We start from the raw sequence: 19653 nt of genomic DNA, 5'->3' as shown, positions 1-19653 counted from the left end.
ATTATGTATATAAATATAAAGAATTACATATTTGAGTAGAAAGTATTAAATCTGGCAGATATATAAATATGGTGTTTTAGTTTATTTGTATCTGAATGCAGATGCTTTTATCCACTTAAAAAGCTGGATCATTGAACTGGTAAACTTTAGAGCACCTTTCACCATACACCAAGTGACTGCAACGACATAATTCTGTTAAGTTTCTGTTAAACTGTCATCTCAGGGCACTTTATACTTTAAGCAAAACTACCTAAAATATTAGATAAAGAACCCCAGTGAATAGGCAGTCCCCAATAAGCAAGCACTTGGTGACAGTGGGGAGGAAGAACTTCCTTTTATAACAGGAAGAGACCTCTGGCAGAATCAGGCATAGGGAGAGGCAGCTATCTGTCTCGATCAATTTGGTGATGGGAAAGAGAGACCACAATAGAAGAAGAGCACATAGTTCATAGTATCTATAACTAACTTTGAGTTTTGTTGTTGGTTCACACCATGGCCAAAATGTTGGAGGTGAGTTCTCATCTTTGAGGTACAGTTGTGTGAACTGATGTAAGTCAACATTCGTGAAGCTTGTATTTATGTGTGTGTCTCCAGGGTTCCATAGTTGTTGGTATAGCCTATGACTGCAAAGAAAACCAAGTCTACTGGACAGATTTGTCTGCGAGATCAATCAACAGAGCTTCAATGGTGTCTGGTGCTGAGCCTGAGGTTCTCATTAACACAAGTAAGCTTTCACAGTTGTGTGGTGCTTGTTCCTGTAATGATTGTTGTGGAATCCCTTAAATGATTTCAATATCTCCTCTATGATGTCTCTGTTCTTCTCGCTTCTGCAGATCTCGTCAGTCCAGAAGGTTTGGCAGTGGATGTCAAACGCCGGCTGATGTTCTGGGTGGACTCTACTCCTGATGTGATTGAAAGAGCCAACTTGGACGGCAGTGGGAGGAGGACCCTGTTTGACACAGACTTGGTCAACCCCCGTGCCATCATAGTGGTTTCCTCCACCGGGTAAAATCATTTGTTCATCTTTCTTTGCTTTCACTAATTTCAAAATGCCAATTTCCAGATCCGTAGTGTTATTTGAAAAAAACTGTCCTTGTTGCTGTTGACATCAATGTGATGCACTGTCTGAAGCAACTTGTCTCTTTCTTTAACTGCTGCTCTCCTTCCCTAAAGCCCACTGCCTCGCACAAAGAGCAGATTTAAACAGATGAAACCACAGTGACATCTTCCGTGGGGTTCTGGATTCCCCATACGAAAGCTTCAACATTAGCAATTTGACTACACTTATGTTGTTTTTTTAGACCCTGACGTAATCACATTTGGATGACATGACTGAATCTTGAGTTATCGGCATTAGCTAATAACTCAAGATAATTCCATTAGTAGAGAAGAGACCTAGCAAACAGTTACTAGCTACATCTGCTGTCAGCACACCTGCTAATCAAAGCAGCCAATTGTTTTTAACCAGTGTTAAAATGAATAAGATATATTTAAAAAAAAAACATCCACTAAATGTTTATTGATACACATTGCTAGCCATAGCTTGGGTAAGAGATATGCATATGCAATCTAATCTGTTGGGTTGAAACTGGCTGCAGTATTATGACGAAAAAGGTTAGGGCTTTTCGATGTCACCATCAAGAATATTTTGCTTATTATTTTGTTATAGTTTGAAGAATTAGAAGAATTGTACGAAGGAATAATATGATGTCTGTCTTGCACACAGAATACCATTGTTGAAAAGTCAAACGGAGGCATCCAGGCGATGTGCAAGAAGTACAGCGAGTTGATGGCAAACTTAACTTAACTTAACTTAACTTCTCAATGTCTGCACAGCTTTCATTTTGAAAGTATTTTTCAGACTAGATAGGATAAAACTGAACATTGGAATGTTTGCAGGGTTACAACTCAGTTCTCTCATACAAATAGGGATAGCTTTGGCTGAGTGTTTAGAGCAGTCTGAAGTATCAACAACGTCACAACATATGTATATGGAAAAAAATACAGAAAGGCACAAAGCTCCACTTAGAAATGAAGAAAAGTATGTTAACATAATCTGGATTTGCAGACATGCAACAAGAAACAAACAAGAGCCCACACACTGTCTTGCAACAACCTGGAGGTGCTCTGCTGAGATAGCCTTCACTGTATCCACAGAGATTTTATGGAAGAGGAGAGCACAGATGGTTTTCAGTCTGTTACTACGAGAATGAAAATTAAACACTAGTTCTTTAACAGGCTATGACTCAATGAGCCCTGTACCTAATTCATTAGTACAGTGCAAACTCTGTTTTTAAAGCTATTTGGCAGTAAAGGGGGTTGTTGAGTCTGGATTCTAAGATTTAGACTGTGACCAAAACATGACTTCATCATTATGAGACTGGCACTCAGAAAAAATATAGGAATGGGGATTTTCAGGTGGAGTCTGTCTTTAGTAACAAGTGTTTGCTAATTCTATCACAAGTGATTTTTAGTGCTGTCTCTGTGGGTGTCACACTGAGCCAAGAAGACTGTCCTGACTTTACTGATGCCATTAATCCTGGACACACACGCTCATAGGATGAAAGCAAGAGGCCTTGATTGGCCAACTCGCCAGGAATAACATCTGCTCTTCATCACAGCAACTAATCACATAATCAACAGTTATGCGCGTGCATGTTTGTGTGTGTGTGTGTTGGTTAATGTGGTTGTTACAAATGATTAAACACAGCAGCAATAACCCTGGTCATAAAACCTGAAATGTTTGCTTGACATTATTGATTTTACAGCTTAGTTTCTGACTTAAGGGTAAATATATGGGGTGTGTGTGTTCTGACAAAAACTCAGGTTTGAAAGGTAATTACTGTTCCATACGGGCACACTTATGTACTTTTGATTAAGCATGTCCTCTGTGATTTCTGAGGCTGCACGTGTTCACTTTACATGAACACGTGCGGTAAACCCTAACCAATATCAGGTGAATAGACCGAATTGGGGAGGGTCGCTGAATATTCTCATCCCTAACCCTAACCACGACACTCAGCGAAGCAGACACACCAAAATGACACGCAAAGGCTTTATAAAAGCATGTACACATGTGTGAACGTGTCAGACATCTGCTGCCCTGCACCTTCACCAAATTCATAAGTACATAGTGTGTGTGTGTGTATAAGCTGAATGTTCATGTGGTGTGTATTACCTGTAGTTCCCAGAGGACTGCCAGCACATAAGCAGCCTGTTTAAAATATTATTTAAATCTTCATTAAACAGGAAATATGAAAACACTGAAAAATATGTCTGCATGTGTGAGGCAGTGTGGTCCACGTTCTCTATGTACACAGATAAAGCTTGACTAAAAACTAAAAAGACTAGCCTGACCTTGACCTCATTATCAGGAGACCACTGGTCCCTTTAGTCATGTGTGTGTGTGTGTGTGTGTGTGATTTAACCACATATAAGTGTCCGGCACTGAAACAAGTCAATGCAAAATGACTGTAGTCAACAATCCAGATGGAAGGGGGTTCATTCTGCTCATGTCCAGCTCCATATTTTTAATTTTGGACTCTAGAGTAGAGATGGACCGATCCGATATTACGTATCGGTATCGGTCCGATACTGACCTAAATTACTGGATCGGATATCGGCGAAAAATAAAAAATGTAATCCGATCCATTAAATATCAAAAAAGCATGTCACAAAACTTGCAACACGGCGTAACTCGGCTCATAACCGTAGCACGTTGCAGCAGTATGCCTCATGTGATAGAGCGGCTGTGTGTATTTGTAGTCTCGCTACCAAAACAGCATTTCATCTCCGAGGAAGTTATCCCAGAGAGAAGTAAAGCAAGTGTGTAAGTTCATCTCTGAATGTTTGTAAAGCGTTCCCATGTTAAGCTTAACAACCGATATATGGAGCGACTGCCTCTCTCTCTCCCTCACCTTCCTGCTGCTACTTCATAGTGAAACTGATCAATGATCAGCTGATCGGCTTTTCTGTCGCGAGTCCGTCTCTCTTCTTTGTTTTTGGTCCACTTTGCACCAGAAAGAGGAAACCAGCGGCGGAACAACAGCAGCACGTTTAAGCTTGATAAGCTGTTGTTAGAATGTATTTAATATTACTTTCTACACCAGGATCCTTTTCTACGCAGCTGACGGCTGGTAACTGTGCAGGGGCGGATCTAGCAAAGTGCAGCCAGGGGGGCCGATAGGGCATGAACAGGGAAAAGGGGGCACAAAGACATACTTTGCTTTCTTATTCTCATTTAAAATGTCTAGCTTTTAATAAATAATTATCTGAATCTTACACCCAAAGTTTTAATCTGATGTAAAATGTATAGCAGTCCATTACTGTATATAGTAACTGTTAAGTCTAATATACCCTAGTAAGCTATAGTACTTTTTCCTTTGGGAAGATACCATCTGTGAATTCTGCAATTCTGTTGAAGAAAGATGTTGAATCTATTTAATTATTCTTGAAAAATAATTTATTTCTGAGCATTTTTTTTTCACCCTGCAACAAATTAAAGTTGATTACATCGATTAAGCATCATCAGGTGGAGGGTGGGTGGTGGTTCCCTATTTTTTTTTGCTGGGAGTTTGCAACCCTATTAGTTAGGTTGCTTAATATTTCTGCTAAGTACTCTTTAAAATACCAGAATAGGGAGGATTAAGTTTATTAGATTTGTCAGTATTGCTGAACTATGAAATATTTTGGGTGCAGTGTATTTTTTACATACAGGTATAACAGAATAGCTTTAGTGTTATTGTTTATTTAAACTTGAGCATGAACTTATACAAAATGCAACAAGATATTAAAAAAACAGTTTTATTGATTAAAAAACACACTATATCGGATTCATATCGGTATCGGCAGATATCCAAATTTATGATATCGGTATCGGTATCGGACATAAAAAAGTGGTATCGTGCCATCTCTACTCTAGAGTAGCTTTGCTTGACTCCCACAAGTAGGTCCCCTTTAACTCTTTTAGTACCTGAAAGCCCACTAGGAGAAATGCTTGAATTTCTTTTCCCAACTGAGTAGTTTCCGTCATATTTCAGACCTACTTAAGAATGAAATGACTGGGTTTGCATCAGAAATTAGTGAGGGTGGTTTCTGTATATGCAGCTGCCTATTGGAAAACCCTGGACACTATTCTAACGGTCGTCAAATCACATCTTTATTGATATATTCTGAGGTGGTTTCGGGGCAGGTTATCAAATGTTGTCTTTATGGAGAAAAGAGTAAAGGAACAATCAGAGTAAGAGTAATAAGTTTCCCCCTCCTGTGTCTCCCTGCAGTACTCTGTATTGGACAGACTGGAACAGAGAGGCCCCTAAGATCGAGAGCTCATCAGTGGATGGTCAAAACCGCCGGGTAATAGTGTCTGATGGGATTGGTTTGCCAAATGCTCTAACATATGACTCTGCTTCTGAACAGATCTGCTGGGCTGATGCAGGTAAACATGGGCTCTAATGCTAATACTGCATTCATGACAGTTGGTCCTTTATTTATTGTCCCAGGGTTTTAAAGTACCAACATAATTTATGACATCTGTAAACAGTGTACAGCTGCCTCTCAGATTATATACTGTCATATCTTGCTTATTGAGATAGTTGAAAACTCTTCAATTAAAAGTTAATACTCTAGAATTTACCTAATCTATATTTTCTTGATCTTGTAATGAGCCATGCTGTCTTCCTGTGTCGGTCAGGTACAAAGCGTTTAGAGTGTATATCTTCAGATGGTTCAGGTCGAAGAGTAATCCACACCAACCTCAACTACCCATTCAGCATGGTCTACTACAGGAACCACTTCTATTACACTGACTGGCGGAGGTAGTCTTCTTCATTCATCTCCCTCTACTCAGATCTCAGTGGTGGTCGCAGTTCAATAAGTTGATATGTGTATATCGCTGATATCATTCCTCTCTAACCTGTTACTCACAGGGATGGCGTGATTGCAGTGAATAAAGACAGAAGTCTGTTCACTGATGAGTACTTGCCTGAGCAGCGCTCTCATTTGTATGGCATCACCGTAGCAACGACCCACTGCCTACCAGGTGAGATATATTGTGTAATCAGAGTCAGTCTTTCAAGTTTGAAGGAACATCCACCCATCCATTTTCTTAACCACTTATCCAGTTAAGGGTTACGGCAGGGGGCGGAGCTGGAGCCCATCCCAGCTGTCATTGGGTGAAAGGCAGGATATACCCTGGATAGGCTGCCAGTCTGTCACAGGGCTAAACTGAAGGAAAACTAAATGTATTATGCACACACTCTAACTTAAAGGTGTTGCAGACAGTGAACTCATTGGTTTGTGTACCAACTTTGCTTTTCCTGCACTGCACTTTCATATAATCTCACACATCCTTTGAATAACATGACATTTGACAGTATGAATGAAATGAAACTAGATGCCTTCAGCAACATGTTGTGCAGGCTGCATATCCACTGATTACAGTTCCTCTGAAATGAATGGTGTTACTTGTCTGAGATTTACATTTCTCTCAGTTCATCAGAAACATTTCTGAGTAGGGTATCTTTCTGCCATCTGTTGCTATCCTTAAGAATTGTTATCACCCATTATTGTTCTCTCTAACCAGGACATGCAGCCACTGTACTTAAAACCTTACGATGTAACTACAGCCCAGCCCATGCAGCAGTAAATTAATGACTGACCTCGATTATCTCAGTTGTTCTCCTGACTGAAGTTTGGTCCGTTTACAGCATCTTGCCATGCAATTGCATTTGTCCCTAAGCATCAGGAACCGTCACGTTAACTTTTGAGTGGAAAAAAGTTAGCGTTAATCCTCCAGCTTCACAGTGTTTATGTTATGCTAACACAGCTGTGTCGCTAGCAGTCACATAGCACATCATTATATACCAGCTAGTCCAACTTCAGTGACCCTACAAACATCACTACTGTTTAGTTTCCTGTCATCATTTATGTTGGAAGTGATAGCAGAGCTTTACGTTTTTATTTTTTTTATTAATCCATGTTACCGATAAAGGTCAATCAAACTGGTTTCTTTGGGCAGTCTTTGTTGTTGGAAGTAATCACAGCTCATGTTTGATCACTCTGCACTCATCACACAGCTGGCTAACACCCACCACTCTGCAGATATATGTGTCTGAGGGGTGACTTCACATACACCCATGAAATAGACAGGAACAAAGATTGCACAGCTGTCTGCGACCCTCTACTTGTGACCTGCGTGTGTGAGAGACCAAAGAACAAAGATTACACAGCTGTGTGCGACCCTCTACCTGTGTTTTGCACGCGTCATGTTTGATGTGTTGATGTCTGCAGATGGCTTCAAGTCCTTTCAAAGCCTCACGTTAAAGTACAAAGTACACAGGATAATCCCTAAAGTAGCACCTTGGCAAATGTCGCCGTTAAAGCTACACACATCTGCAGAGTACATAATCTCATCACAATGCATCTGCCTTTGAAAACAGTCGGAAGGATCACTATCACTGGTGTGTGTTGCTGTAAAAGTCACATCCTTCAACAGTCAGACTAGATTACAGTCGCTAGCTTTAAAGATGACGATGTGTGGTGCAATTGTTGCCATGATGACAGCTCTAAAACACACATCCTAAAGGTTTGGGAGGAGCTTGCGAGAGGCTTAAAAGCTCTTATTGTGCAATACATAAATATACACACATTCTTTACAGAGATAATTCTCAGTCGCTTCCATTTACAAAGTGCACGGCTGTTTGTTCTGTCATTAGAGCACTGCAGCGCCCAAGTTGTCATCCTGTCACATTTGGATTCACGCAGAAAAGGAGACCTTTAACCTCTCATTTTAACTTAGATCCTTAAAGTACTTCCACTATGGGATGATGTTTCAAAGTGATGAGCTTTTATCTTTGTGTGTGTGTGTGTCACAGGGAGCCACTAACGACGGCCTGCACCCGCAGTGCGCTTTGGTGCTAAAGTTCTGAGGTGATTCATGGACATAGGGCAGGTCCAGGCCCTCTGGTGTCCCTCTGGAAAAAGGACACTCAGCAGGGAGCAAAGATGGCTTCCGACAGCCAGATCAGCAATCAGAGCAAATTTACACCCACTCCAACCCCAGTATCTCACCGTAATGTAACCCAAAGTAAATGATTTGTAAATTTGTTTTATACCTCAGTTTTAGTTTTTTTCTACTGTATTTTTGTATTGCTTGAGATTTTTGTTTTTCTGTTGAATAAAGGTGCAGAACAATGAAATCAGATGTTAAAATGCATGGTTGTAGTTTTTGGGGGCTTCCTTGTACTTTAAAGCCAAAGAAGAATAATTTGAAGCTTTTCCTTTTGGGAAACCTAACATCAAGCTGTTGTTTTTTTTTTTTAATATATCAACAAATAACATTGGCCATTAAGTTGAGAAGTTACAGTTGCACTCATAGTGGTCTCTGGTTAACAAGAACAACTGCATATTAAAGGTGCAGTCTGGCTTTTTGGGAATAACACTGCACTCACATCCATGAGCTAAATACACAGACTAAGAAAAACTGGATATACGATATATGGAAAAAAGTCCTTGCCACACATTACACCTAAAGAAGTTGCTCGACCATGGAAGCCCATGCCATGAAATTCCTAGCACACAGCTTTTTGTGTTGATGTTAATGACAGAGGATTTGAAACTCGGTGGTTACTGAGTCAGCGGACGTTGGCGACTTTTGCGCACTACGTGTCGCAGCACTTTACGTGGTTTGATTATGTGTCCAAATTGCAATAAAACAACACTTATGTCTTTTAGTCTTTGTTACACTGAAGCTAGTTTTGCCCATAAAATGCTAGCATTATGCTAATGCCTGTTAAAGATTTACATCAGAAAACGCTTGATTGATGTTAGACTTTAGGTAGACTTCAGAAGTTGTTTGTTGGTGACTGTTATTAAGAGACATTGTCTGGCTACTGCTCCACTGAGCCCCTTTCATTCTGGACTGTCTTGTAAACAGTCTGTTAGAAATAACAGTTAAAAGAATAAGAGCTCTGAGACGTTAAACTTGCAGCGTGCAAAGTCCTAGTTTCTCAGTTGGATTTACACCATGCTATCATACACCTTGGCATTTCCACTCAGTGGGTAAAGTCATAGTGGCTACGTTCTTCTTTTATATACAGTCTATGCTTAAAGATAAAGCCACAGTCAGGAGAAGACTAGTTTACCATCACTGAACGAGTGGAAGCAGGGATAAAATACAGCACCTAACACTAAAGATTAAAGATGACTTGATTCTTTTATATCAGCAAAAGTAAAATGTAAGAGCATCTATTAGTTTAAAGAAAGTTTAGCTACTCTTTCTTGACAGGTAGCCACGCTAGGAGCATATATAGCACACAGCTATACATCTTTTTCCCCCCAAATGTATTGATACCTGCCAAGGAATCATGATACTTGTAACCCTTGTCACTGATACTGTTGTATGCCTACCAGTTTTTGTAATCAGATTACTGTAATCGGAGTATGTTTCTCCAGCCCCCCCCCATCCAATTAGCCCTACTATACATATCTGCACTACTAATTGTATTTCACACAAATGACATCTTTTAGCAAATACTTTTTCTTCTTCTACTTTAATTTTTTTTTATAAGGTGTGATATTTATAAAATAAAATGTGACTGGGTACTTCAGACACTTTCTGAACGTTTGTCTTTTCTTTTGCTTTATTGTGAAAAAAAAAGAATTGTCAAAGATTCACCACAAAAGAAGCGCAGGAGTCAAACTGTGTGCAGCTGGATTTATAGATTTTCCCCTCACACCTCAAAATAACAATTTCTGTTCATCTGCAAAAAATATTTCATCAGAAACACCAGAAACAAATATAACAGTCAGTTTGAATATTGCAGAAGAAAAGATGCTGCTTGAGAAGCTTTAAACTTTGTTACTGGATAATTAATGGAAAACATTTTTATTTATTTATCATTATCATTATTATTATTATTATTATTATTATTATTATTATTAATAATTTATTTATTTATTTAATACATTACTAAGTTTTAACAACTTATCCAGGCTGCATGTCCACATATGAACACTTGGGTCTTTTATTTATGAGATTCCCAATTTAAACAGTCCGATCTCATGCAACAACGGAAAAAAAACAACAAAAATTATTTGATGTCCTTTATCCAAACAAAAGGTTTTTCCCTCTCAAAAATCTAATCAGGTTCAGTCCCTCACTTCCTCTGCTGTCCGTCACCGTCCTCTGCTGTCCGTCACCGTCCTCGCTCTCATCTGCCAACCTTGCCCAGCCGGTGGTCTGTCTTGGGGTCGGCTATGATGGCCTGAACAGCTACGATGGCCTCGTTGATCTTGGTTTGCAGCTCCCTCAGCTCCTCAATGTGCAGCAGGCGCAGGATCTGAGCCGCTTCGTTTAGAGTCGCATCTGAGGAGAAAAGACGGAAGTTTTACCAAAATCTGACCAATACATTAAGAGAAGCAATTCTTGTGAACTCTGGGCAGACTGATCGTCATAGCATTTGCTCATCGGCTTTCAGCCTTCCTGCAGAAAAAATTAATTAAATAAATAACTTACCTCCAGTGTCAAAACCCAAGATGTGCTTGTCTAAAGCTACTGGAACACCCTGGAGGAAAAAAGAAAATATATCTGGCTGAGAATAAAAGTTTTGTCAATAACCCCACTGAAATCATGGCTCTAGACTTGCAGCAATCTATACATAGACTTATGATTTTTGATGCATATTATGCACATGTGTCTTCAGTTTACCTCTCTATTGTTGCTGGCTTTAGCGATGGCTTCTGGAGAAAGTCTCTCTTGGATCAAAATACGAATGGCCTGGCAGTTGCAAAGAAAAACAAGAAAAACCTCTCTTCTTAATGATTTCAGATCCTTCTAATACATAAGATTTCCATATTTTAAAAAAACAAAAACAAAAAACAAAAACACCCTTAATATGGTTAACAGCATTACTTTCCATTTCGAGTGGCGAGTGAAAGTGCAAAATTTCTATTCTGCATTTTTTGAGTGCCAACTATTATCTCCGTGTTATCAGTCTGACCATTAAAAGAACCAATCAGGGCTGCCAGCTCACATTAAAGGATTTCATCATTTTAAGGGCTTTTATTGTGAAGCAACCACAAACTTCACCAACTGACCAACTTGTTCTTTCTCTGTGCCCAGGTGAGCTTTGCTACAGTATTAAAGAGCCCTTTAGTCTGCTCTCACCTTAAGCATAACCAGGTAGTCGTCATGCCGCTGTATCTTGAGGATGTTGGACAAAGCTGTAACTCCTGCTTTGAAATCTGGAGAATTACCTGGAAAAAAACAAAACAAAACAAACACACACGTTTTAACTTTTATCCTGCAAAGATTTGAAGAGGGAAAGAAGAAAGAATGACGGAGGAAGCTCAAATCCAAGTTTTACTTACTGTCAAGGTTAACCAGAGGGTCCACTGCTTTATCGCTGTTACTTGAAGCTGCCAGGGGCTGACAGTTTTTGTACTTCTCCACTGTGAAGAGACACACAAAACATGCAACTGATGAACAGACTGACTTGCACTACATTAACAGGGGAGCTCACACTAACGAGTACAAGAGTAACAATTTGTTCTTCTTATTCTGCAGTAAAAGGAGACATACGATCTGACACTTAACAAAAAGTATTCCTTTTGTAATGTCTCCATCTCCTGGTCATCATTGGTATTTCAACTAGTGACAGGTTAAAATGACAACATTTTTGTTCTAGTGACACCAATAAAACAACAAATGTCTTCATGTAATCTGTTATATGCACACAACTTAAAAGGTACACAATAATAGACTGGTGACACTTTTTACTAGGGAACTGACTGGCCAGTAGGTGGCAGTTTTGTACACATTATCACTTATCCTAACCATAACCTGCTAAAAGTCCCATTAGGAGTGCGGCACACAACTGTGTTGATGTGAACCCCCTCTGCAAACCTGTAAATCCAAGTTAACCCTCAGGTTTTCCCACTAAACCTCTGCTCTGTAGCACAGCTCTCTACACATACTGCATTCAATTCAGTTTTATTGATATAGCACCAAATCACAACAACAGACACCTCAAGGCACTTTATATTATAAGGCAAAGACTCTGCAATAATACAGAGAGAAAACCCCGACAATCACATGACCAACTTTGAGAGAACACTTGGAAAACAGCGGTAAGGAGAAAATCCCTTACTGTAGCTCCTTGCACTTTTCCACTTGATGGTGGTCCCCTCCAGTCTGGTTCTGCCAGAAGTCTTTTTTTTCCTTTTGCTTTTTTTTTTTAAGGAGTTCTTACATTATACAAGTAAATGTGAACCAAATAAAACCCCTTACCATTGTCTCCATATTCATACCGCACAGCCAGGCCCAGTAACCAATCTACAGCCTCCTTCCTCTCATCGACTCCAAACGGACAGTTCACATCCTGTAGGTACTGCACACAGGTAAAGAAAACTCAAACACAACTCACCGTGCTCCTCATATTATATCAGAAATGCAGTGATTACTTTCAGATGATCCAGCAGTCTTACCTTTTGGTAGGCTTTGGGCCACTCTGAGCTGGGGATGTTCCTCAGGTTACCTCTGTCTTCGATTTTATAATGTCGAATCTTCTGGTCCTCCAGCCACACAATGCAGTTCCTAAACTGTGTCTCATCTGACGAGAAATGAGACAATACCTATAACAACACATCAGCAGCTACACATGGCCAGTAAGTGAAGGAGTGAATAAATAAAACCGAGGTTCCAAGACCACATCTGCTGAATCACTCACTACAGGACGCAAATTGTTTACTTTGGCACCAGGAAGCGTTTGAACTCACTGGTATGACTGTGGCAAGCTGATATCTGCAGCCTACTAATCAAGCCCGAGTGTGTGTGTTTATTGCGTGTAAAATGCAAACAACCTATAGTCAAAACTAGCTAAAATTAATAATAGTGTCGAACACAAGCAGCTTGTACATTGCTTTTTTCATAAAGATACACGTTTGTCTCACACTGAACATACATATTCTACGTTATTAATCGGGCAGCTCTCTGTCTCCATACAGACAGGACACGTTAGCCGGCTCCACGTTCAACTCAACTGACCAACCGAACTGCTATTTCATAAGTTTATTCTTACCTGTGCAGTCAAAGCCGTCGGGGTTGTGATAATCCAGAGCGCCCAGTTTTCTCCGAAACATTTCACCCCGTGTTTAATACAGAAACCAAATAGTTTCTTTAGCTAACAGTCACTTGGATTTTCTGCTAGCCTTCAGTATGTAGCTTCGCGCATGCGCTGACGGAGAGGGTACAACTTCCTCTTATAGCTATCAAAATAAAACGTTTCCCACACTGACTACCCCAGACATTAACAAGAGTAAACTAATAAAATAAAACAATTACAAAATAATTATAGTAAGCCTAGATCGGGGAAATCTGTACTTGGATTAGCTATAGTTGGTTATTTTTAATAGAGTAGCTTGATTTGAACACTTTTAAATTCGTTTATACAAAATTAAACGAATGGTGACCATGTTTTTCTCATCGATCTTTCACTATAGATTTGCATTCAAAAGAAAAGAACATTTTGATCAAGCAGTTCTTGTTACATGTAGCTTGGACTCATTTGATATTGGTGATTTGTGGGTACTGTGAATATTGAATATGCACTTTTTGGCATTAAAATTTTTTTTTGCACTTAATTTGTAATATTTATTCATGTTTTTAATTAAAATGCAATTCAGTTAATTTTAATATTATAGATTACAAATACAAAGGAAGCCAAATAATGTGAATTCAGTAAATGGCTACATTTCCAATCCTGGAAATTAATACAGCATTCAAGGAAGAGGCGATCTCCCTGCTTCACTTCTGTTTCTTTGCTAGTTTAACAAGTTCAATAATCATCTCACAGTGACACAAAAGAAACTATTCAGACTTTGGAAAAAAAAGGGACAATTTTATTACAGATCACACTCTAAAAAAAACTGAGTCAAAATCATCCAAGATGATGAAAAGAAGACAAAATACAGAAGGTCTTGGTTTGTGCATGTGTATTTTCAGAATGGCCTCATGCGTGTGCCAAGGGGCGGTGCTCTGTTGGGTGGTGTGATGGCTATATCCAGATAGTCTCCAATCTGGAAGCGCTGAGACTGCAGTGTCATTGAGTCATCTGCACCTTTTCTGCCAGACACAGTACTGCCAATCTCTTTCAACCTGAAGGAGGTGGGAGAAGAGAGGTTATTAAAGACGCAATATACATAGCTCACCACAATCTTTAGCTACGTGAATCCAATGAGCGCAGTCTTTGGTGTGATACTCACTTGTACATCTTCCCTCTGGGATCAGGGTAGACAATGGCAAAGCTAAAGTAGGTCCCCTTTTTCCTGGCCTCTGGATATACCTCCTTCACCAAGCTAGTCAGCTCTTTTAGTGTAGCATCCATCCTGAAACACATACACACAATCAGAGACCAGCTCCAGTGTCCTTATTCCCCCCCAAAAAAACAAAAAAACAAAAAAAAACAAAAAACCAAAAAACAAGGCCCTTATCTCCTTAACTTTTTCACAATGTCCTTTTTGTCTGTGGAAAAACTCCACCGTATATGAAAAGAGAGCCAGAGACAGGTGGGATATGACACAGAGGAAATGTAGTGGATTTTTGTATGACATGTATACTTATATATCTAATGTGGTGGATTTGTACCTATATATCTATCTGAATATATATATTCTAACTTTCATGTGGGGTTTTAGGCACGCGGTGACACACACAAACACACACACACACCCACAAGTCATGCAGCACACTCATGAGGCATATCTTCACTGTCCTGTACACACACACACACACACACACTATAAACCTACACTGGAGTGTTTTATTTTTATGTTATGCATTTAACTCATATATTTGATGTAGTTAGGCCAAGTATTATTCACATTAATATCATAATTATCTTTTAAAAACTATGCTATTTGCTGTACTAATGTGTGACCTTTGACCATGTTGTGACCTATTGTCAGAGGGTAAAGCAAAGGGTTAACCTAGGGGTGTCACTTTGGACCGGGCGCTCAGCCAGCGCCAGGTGTGAACTCTGGCCGGCATTTGACCCTGCACCTGCTGCTCCTGGGTGCGTGGGAAAGTTACTCAGCAGCAGGAGGTGGGACTACTGGTACCTTTAAAAGGGGGCCGGGGACAGCCCTCTGGGCTTTTTCCTGCTGTCTGTCCGTGGGGTTGGTCCCTACCTGCATGCGCTTACTGCGAACACCCTAGGGGAGCTTTGCTTTTCCTTCTGTTTTGCTGAGCTACACTGTTCAATAAAACAGCTGGCATAGAACTTTTGCTCCTCTCCTGTAGTTTTTGTGTTTTTGACTTTAATTGGAATTGGGAAGCTGAGATCCACCTATTGCTAATCTGAAGAATTACTCTCCATTGTGGCAACAACAGAAACAAACTGGACGATACATGAGAACTATAGCTCGAACTTTAAAAAGGGCCTGCCAATGTTTTTATTTAGTCCTCTTTTAACTATTTAGCCGATGTGCTTCCAATTATGTTAACCACGGCTGCCAAATCAACCAAATCAATCAACGTCCTCTGTCGCCACAGCAACAATGCTATCACTGATCACCGATGCTACAGGGAGATGGCCAGGAGCACTGACTTGAGAAAATTATCCAACCCCGAAGAGCATCATAACACTATGTTTCTGTTGTTTTACAAACTTAGCTTAAAACACTGGCGAATCCTCAACTCCGGCCAACACACTCACAAAAAAACAAACAAACAAAAAAAACAGTGAGACATCTGTGATCTTACCAAGTGTATATCTGCAGTTCGCTGGAAGGGACATTTCCTCGAGCAAATTCATCAACTCTGTGGTGTCTCCCACTGTTGGTGGTGAAGACTCGCAGCAGAAGGGGGCAGGTCTGCAGCAAAGAAACATAATAATAATATTACTGAACAAATTCAGTTTACAATGGAAGAAACACAATGAAAACATCTGATTCATAAGAGATATAAAAAAATATTGATTTCAAATAATTCAGGTGTGTATTCTCTGTGATTTTTTAAATGATTAACAAGGAACCCTGCACAAAGTAACAGAACCTGATACGGCGAGTCCATCTGTGCACTTCTCCGCTTTTATTTTGCAGTTTTCCACCACCATGTATGGTATGCCACAGCCCCATACTTCACTGCTCTCTCTCACATGGATGAACTACCACTTTGTTTCTGTTGCTGGTCTTGCGTAGTGGTTTAGCAGAAGCTATAAAACTCTCTCTTAAGACGATGAGAGAAATATACATGTAAATAAAGTTTAAGCTTGTTCCTGTAAATTCACCATTAAAATCTTTACTGGGAAAACACTGAGAAAAGCCCATCATCCAGCCACCTGATCCACAAACTCTAACGTGAAGAAAAGCAACTTTGTAGCTGCTCCCATCTACCACTGTGTTTTTTACACAGTGAATAACTGACAGTAAAGCTATACAGGTTTACTTTCCAGTTGATAGGAACACTGTATAAACTCTCACTACCAATGTCACAGTATGTGAAGCCAGCTAATGGAAATGTGGACCGCACTCAAAATTATTTTACTACAAGGTTAAATTAAGTGAAAGCTTTGACATCCATCTCATAAGTCTGCCTTGAAAGATGTAAGATCTACTTCCCAATCTCAATGAAGAAAGAAAGCAAAGGAAATCTATGGTGATCGAGGCACAGGCTTGTTTACACACCAGTAATAAGATCAATGCGTTTTCATTTTGTGTAAACTGGTGCAAGCAGACTGTTCTAAAGATATGAAAGAGACGCATTAGAGCCTTTGGATTCACATTTTACTGACCGATTATTTTACGCACGTCACAATGTTTCCCTGATTGCTAATTTCTGAACTTTTGCCTACAAATCTAACTTTAAACTGCAGAGCTATTTTATTTGTTTTACTCAAAATGCTACAAAAGTAAACTGATAGTAAGACATCACTGAAATTCTTGAATCTAAATCTAACCGGACAACTGAGCTAAATTAATGCTTTGGCTTGCATTTGCGTATAGGCACATTTCAAAACGCCAGGATTTCGATAAAGACCTTAAAGGTATTCTAGCTTAAAAAAGGGGGAAAAATGTCTCGTGCTTTTGCCAGCTGTGAATTACGATTCAAATATAGCTTTTCTTTTTTTCTTTTTACCATTTTACGAAGTAAACACTAAGCAAAAAGTTACTAATCAGCTGCAAAATTATATCAGGTTAACATGATATATGCAACAGTGCCGCTGGATGCTATCGAACTGAATTTTAGCTCACACGCCGTTGCTCATTAGCACACTTTGTATCCAAACTGGTGACTCTCTGAGCATTAACGCTGCATATCCTGAAAACAAAGCACAAATGCAGCTTTATCCATTTTTACCCCTAAAACTGCGACAGTTCTGAGCAAACATCAGCCAGTCTGCATCAAAGTGACCAGTTAGCTTTCAGGGCTAACTCAGGTTAGCTCGGAGCTAATAACAAAAACAGCACGCGAATCAAAATTCGCTGGTTACCTTTTCTCTGTCAATTGGCTTCTCTGGTTCTTTCTTTATTTCCTCCTGTGTGATCCGCGATTCAAGTGCCATTGCTACTTTTTTAATAATTTACTGCTTCAGTTAGGTGACTTGTGCCTCCGTGCTGGATATTTCAGTCAGACTGCAGCCAAAAATGAGGCGGATAGCATGTAGTTTCCGTTTCCGGTGTGCTTTCGTCCACCGCAGAGTAAGTTACTGCCACCTTCTGGTCAGGGACGCCTCCAGATTTTTTTCACAGGAGTGGCTGTATGGGGGGGGGGGGGCATTAAAAATATTGGGATGGCACAACAAAAAGAGAATCAGCGGTTTTATTATGTTATTGTCAAATATAAGTTATATAAGAGAGAAAGAAAAGAATTATATGCCTAGTTAATTTCCTGCTATTAAAGTTAATATCACTGAAAATAGGTACATGAAAGCAAATAAGATTTTGAAATCCGAATTCGCTCTCTCAGTATGGAGTGGGGGTGGCCAGTGCACCCCTGTCTCAAACACCTGTAGCAGCCTTTCAAATGATGTTAAGGTAAATGCTCATCCTGCAGCACTTGTACAGACTTCCACAGAGTGGCTGATCTGAGATCAGGCAGCCAAGTCCACCTACAGATGTGAAACCTGCTATTCAGTCACATGCTGCTCTCCCCCTCACTCATTACATGGCGCGAGGGTGAGCGTGTGTAGATTTCTGGGTAACATATATGTGAGCGTTGTACAGTGCGTCTTTGTACAGTATGTATGTGTGTGTGTTTGTGTAGTGTGTGTATCCTAACAGTGCCTCTCTCTGTTCTCCTGCAGTTGTGGCTGATCAGGAGCTACTCTAACAATCAGCTCTATTTTACCTCTCTCTCTTTCTTTCCACCCATTCACTGTGTGTGTGTGCGTGTCTTGGAGCCCCCCACCATCACCACTGCATCACCACCTCCTCTCATCAGAATGGGCAGCCAATCTGCCAGCTTTCACCCCTCTGTTTTCACCCTGTGCTGACTGAAAGATCAAACAGTGGCTCTTTGAGTCGGGCCCTGACACTGATACTCATTCATTGATATGCATCAAGAATAAGTGCTGCTGTTATTTCCCTAATGACTCCATTACGATCACTGATGCCCTCTCTGTCTCAGCTCTTGTCTCCTCATCATGCTGGGTCATGTTACGTGTAGTTATGCACATGAGAGTCCAGCCAGGATGTCTGCAATTCTGCACGGAGACGCTTCTGCTTCATTCGTCAGCTTTTAACACGCTGGCACCTTTTCGTTTGCAAAATATTTGTTTAAAAGTTTATATCCGTACCTCGCCACTCAAACTGCAGCACAGAATGCAGAACAAGTTAGAGCTTCCTCAATAGTCTTCATTTCTGAGCGTCCTTATTGTAAACTGAGGAAGTTGTGCTTTATCCTCCCACATGTTGACAAACAGTGGGAAAGGCTCATCGGTCACAGCCATCAGCAACACACAGAGCTGCTCTGTCCTGCAGGGTGACTGCTGCCAAGTCCAGGTTTGGACCTTAAAAATCATCTGACTCTACCTGTTTCAGCTTGCAGCCACAGACAGATCGCGCACACACATTAAACCCCAGCGCAGCTTTGCTTCTTTCTGCTCTCGGACTTCCACACTGCAGAGGAGGTGCAGTGGATGGTCATCCAAACCAAGTTTATTTAGTTGGGAAAATCCAGTATGTCAAAGAAAAGTGACTCGTCCCACTCATCTTGCACATGAAATTGAGCTCTTTTCCAAAGAGCACTAACCAGCCTGTGAAACAGTAAAAAGTGGAAAATTTCTATGAAACTTTAATGGAAACAAACCTTTCTTGCATTCCCTTTGTTCTTTTACTTCCTGCCCAGGTTGTCTGTTTTCCCTCTTTAGTAATTGCCTGCCCTGTCCTTATTAGTTTGATCAATAATTGGCATTTCATCTCATTACTACTTTGAGTTTATATTCCTGAATAAAATTTGATAAAACTTTGTAGCGATGTAGAGTGAGGTCATGTTAACAGTCCATTATAAGTTGATTTACATCCACCGAGGACATCAAGGTCAACTTAATGGTTTACTGGTGGAAAATGGACAAAAACCTTATAACCTGAAAATATGAATCTTACAAGTTTTGGTGTGTATTACACAGAAAGCACTGAATAAAAATACATTTGGCC

At 40.1% G+C, this 19653-nt stretch overlaps 3 protein-coding genes across 6 annotated transcripts in view; 1 reads left to right on the top strand and 2 right to left on the bottom strand.

The window, feature by feature from the left end:
• The window catches only part of nid2a (nidogen 2a (osteonidogen)), a 63253-nt gene extending 53353 nt beyond the window's left edge, over positions 1-9900 (top strand). For all 4 annotated transcript variants that reach the window (XM_025902978.1, XM_025902979.1, XM_025902977.1 and 1 more), the window contains 6 exons: positions 595-724; positions 834-1005; positions 5280-5437; positions 5693-5816; positions 5928-6040; positions 7875-9900. In XM_025902978.1, the coding sequence (XP_025758763.1) occupies positions 595-724; positions 834-1005; positions 5280-5437; positions 5693-5816; positions 5928-6040; positions 7875-7885 (708 nt within the window). In that variant the 3' untranslated portion in view covers positions 7886-9900. The remainder of the gene's footprint in view (positions 1-594; positions 725-833; positions 1006-5279; positions 5438-5692; positions 5817-5927; positions 6041-7874) is intronic.
• Positions 9901-9924: 24 nt separating this feature from the next.
• rtraf (RNA transcription, translation and transport factor) lies at positions 9925-13258 on the bottom strand. The gene is made up of 8 exons (XM_003440960.5): positions 13080-13258; positions 12487-12611; positions 12290-12389; positions 11371-11451; positions 11168-11256; positions 10709-10777; positions 10517-10565; positions 9925-10366 (listed from the first exon to the last, which is right to left on the bottom strand). Exons 1-8 carry the CDS (start codon positions 13138-13140, stop codon positions 10212-10214), a joined length of 729 nt encoding a protein of 242 aa, XP_003441008.1. The 5' UTR covers positions 13141-13258; the 3' UTR covers positions 9925-10211.
• Positions 13259-13872: 614 nt separating this feature from the next.
• sap18 (Sin3A-associated protein) lies at positions 13873-17678 on the bottom strand. Its single transcript, XM_003440952.5, has 4 exons — positions 17490-17678; positions 15761-15870; positions 14263-14385; positions 13873-14155 (listed from the first exon to the last, which is right to left on the bottom strand). Exons 1-4 carry the CDS (start codon positions 17559-17561, stop codon positions 13999-14001), a joined length of 462 nt encoding a protein of 153 aa, XP_003441000.1. The 5' UTR covers positions 17562-17678; the 3' UTR covers positions 13873-13998.
• Between the last annotated feature and the right edge of the window lie 1975 nt (positions 17679-19653).

Source organism: Oreochromis niloticus, linkage group LG23, assembly GCF_001858045.2.
Source record: "Oreochromis niloticus isolate F11D_XX linkage group LG23, O_niloticus_UMD_NMBU, whole genome shotgun sequence".
In the NCBI taxonomy this organism is placed as follows: Eukaryota; Metazoa; Chordata; class Actinopteri; order Cichliformes; family Cichlidae; genus Oreochromis; species Oreochromis niloticus.
Note: the sequence above shows the minus strand (reverse complement) of the source record. Positions and strands in the feature narration are given on the sequence as shown.

What these genes read in the sequence shown, in the direction of transcription:
- sap18 (XM_003440952.5), bottom strand. Translation starts at nt 17,561, where the DNA reads ATGGCACTTGAATCGCGGATCACACAGGAGGAAATAAAGAAAGAACCA. An exon ending in AGCCAATTGACAGAGAAAAG is followed by an intron (nt 15,871 to 17,489) that starts GTAACCAGCGAA and finishes TCTTTGCTGCAG; the next exon opens with ACCTGCCCCCTTCTGCTGCG. An exon ending in CCCAGAGGGAAGATGTACAA is followed by an intron (nt 14,156 to 14,262) that starts GTGAGTATCACA and finishes CACCTCCTTCAG; the next exon opens with GTTGAAAGAGATTGGCAGTA.
- rtraf (XM_003440960.5), bottom strand. Translation starts at nt 13,140, where the DNA reads ATGTTTCGGAGAAAACTGGGCGCTCTGGATTATCACAACCCCGACGGC. An exon ending in GGCCCAAAGCCTACCAAAAG is followed by an intron (nt 12,390 to 12,486) that starts GTAAGACTGCTG and finishes ACCTGTGTGCAG; the next exon opens with TACCTACAGGATGTGAACTG. An exon ending in AAGCCAGCAACAATAGAGAG is followed by an intron (nt 10,566 to 10,708) that starts GTAAACTGAAGA and finishes TTTTTCCTCCAG; the next exon opens with GGTGTTCCAGTAGCTTTAGA.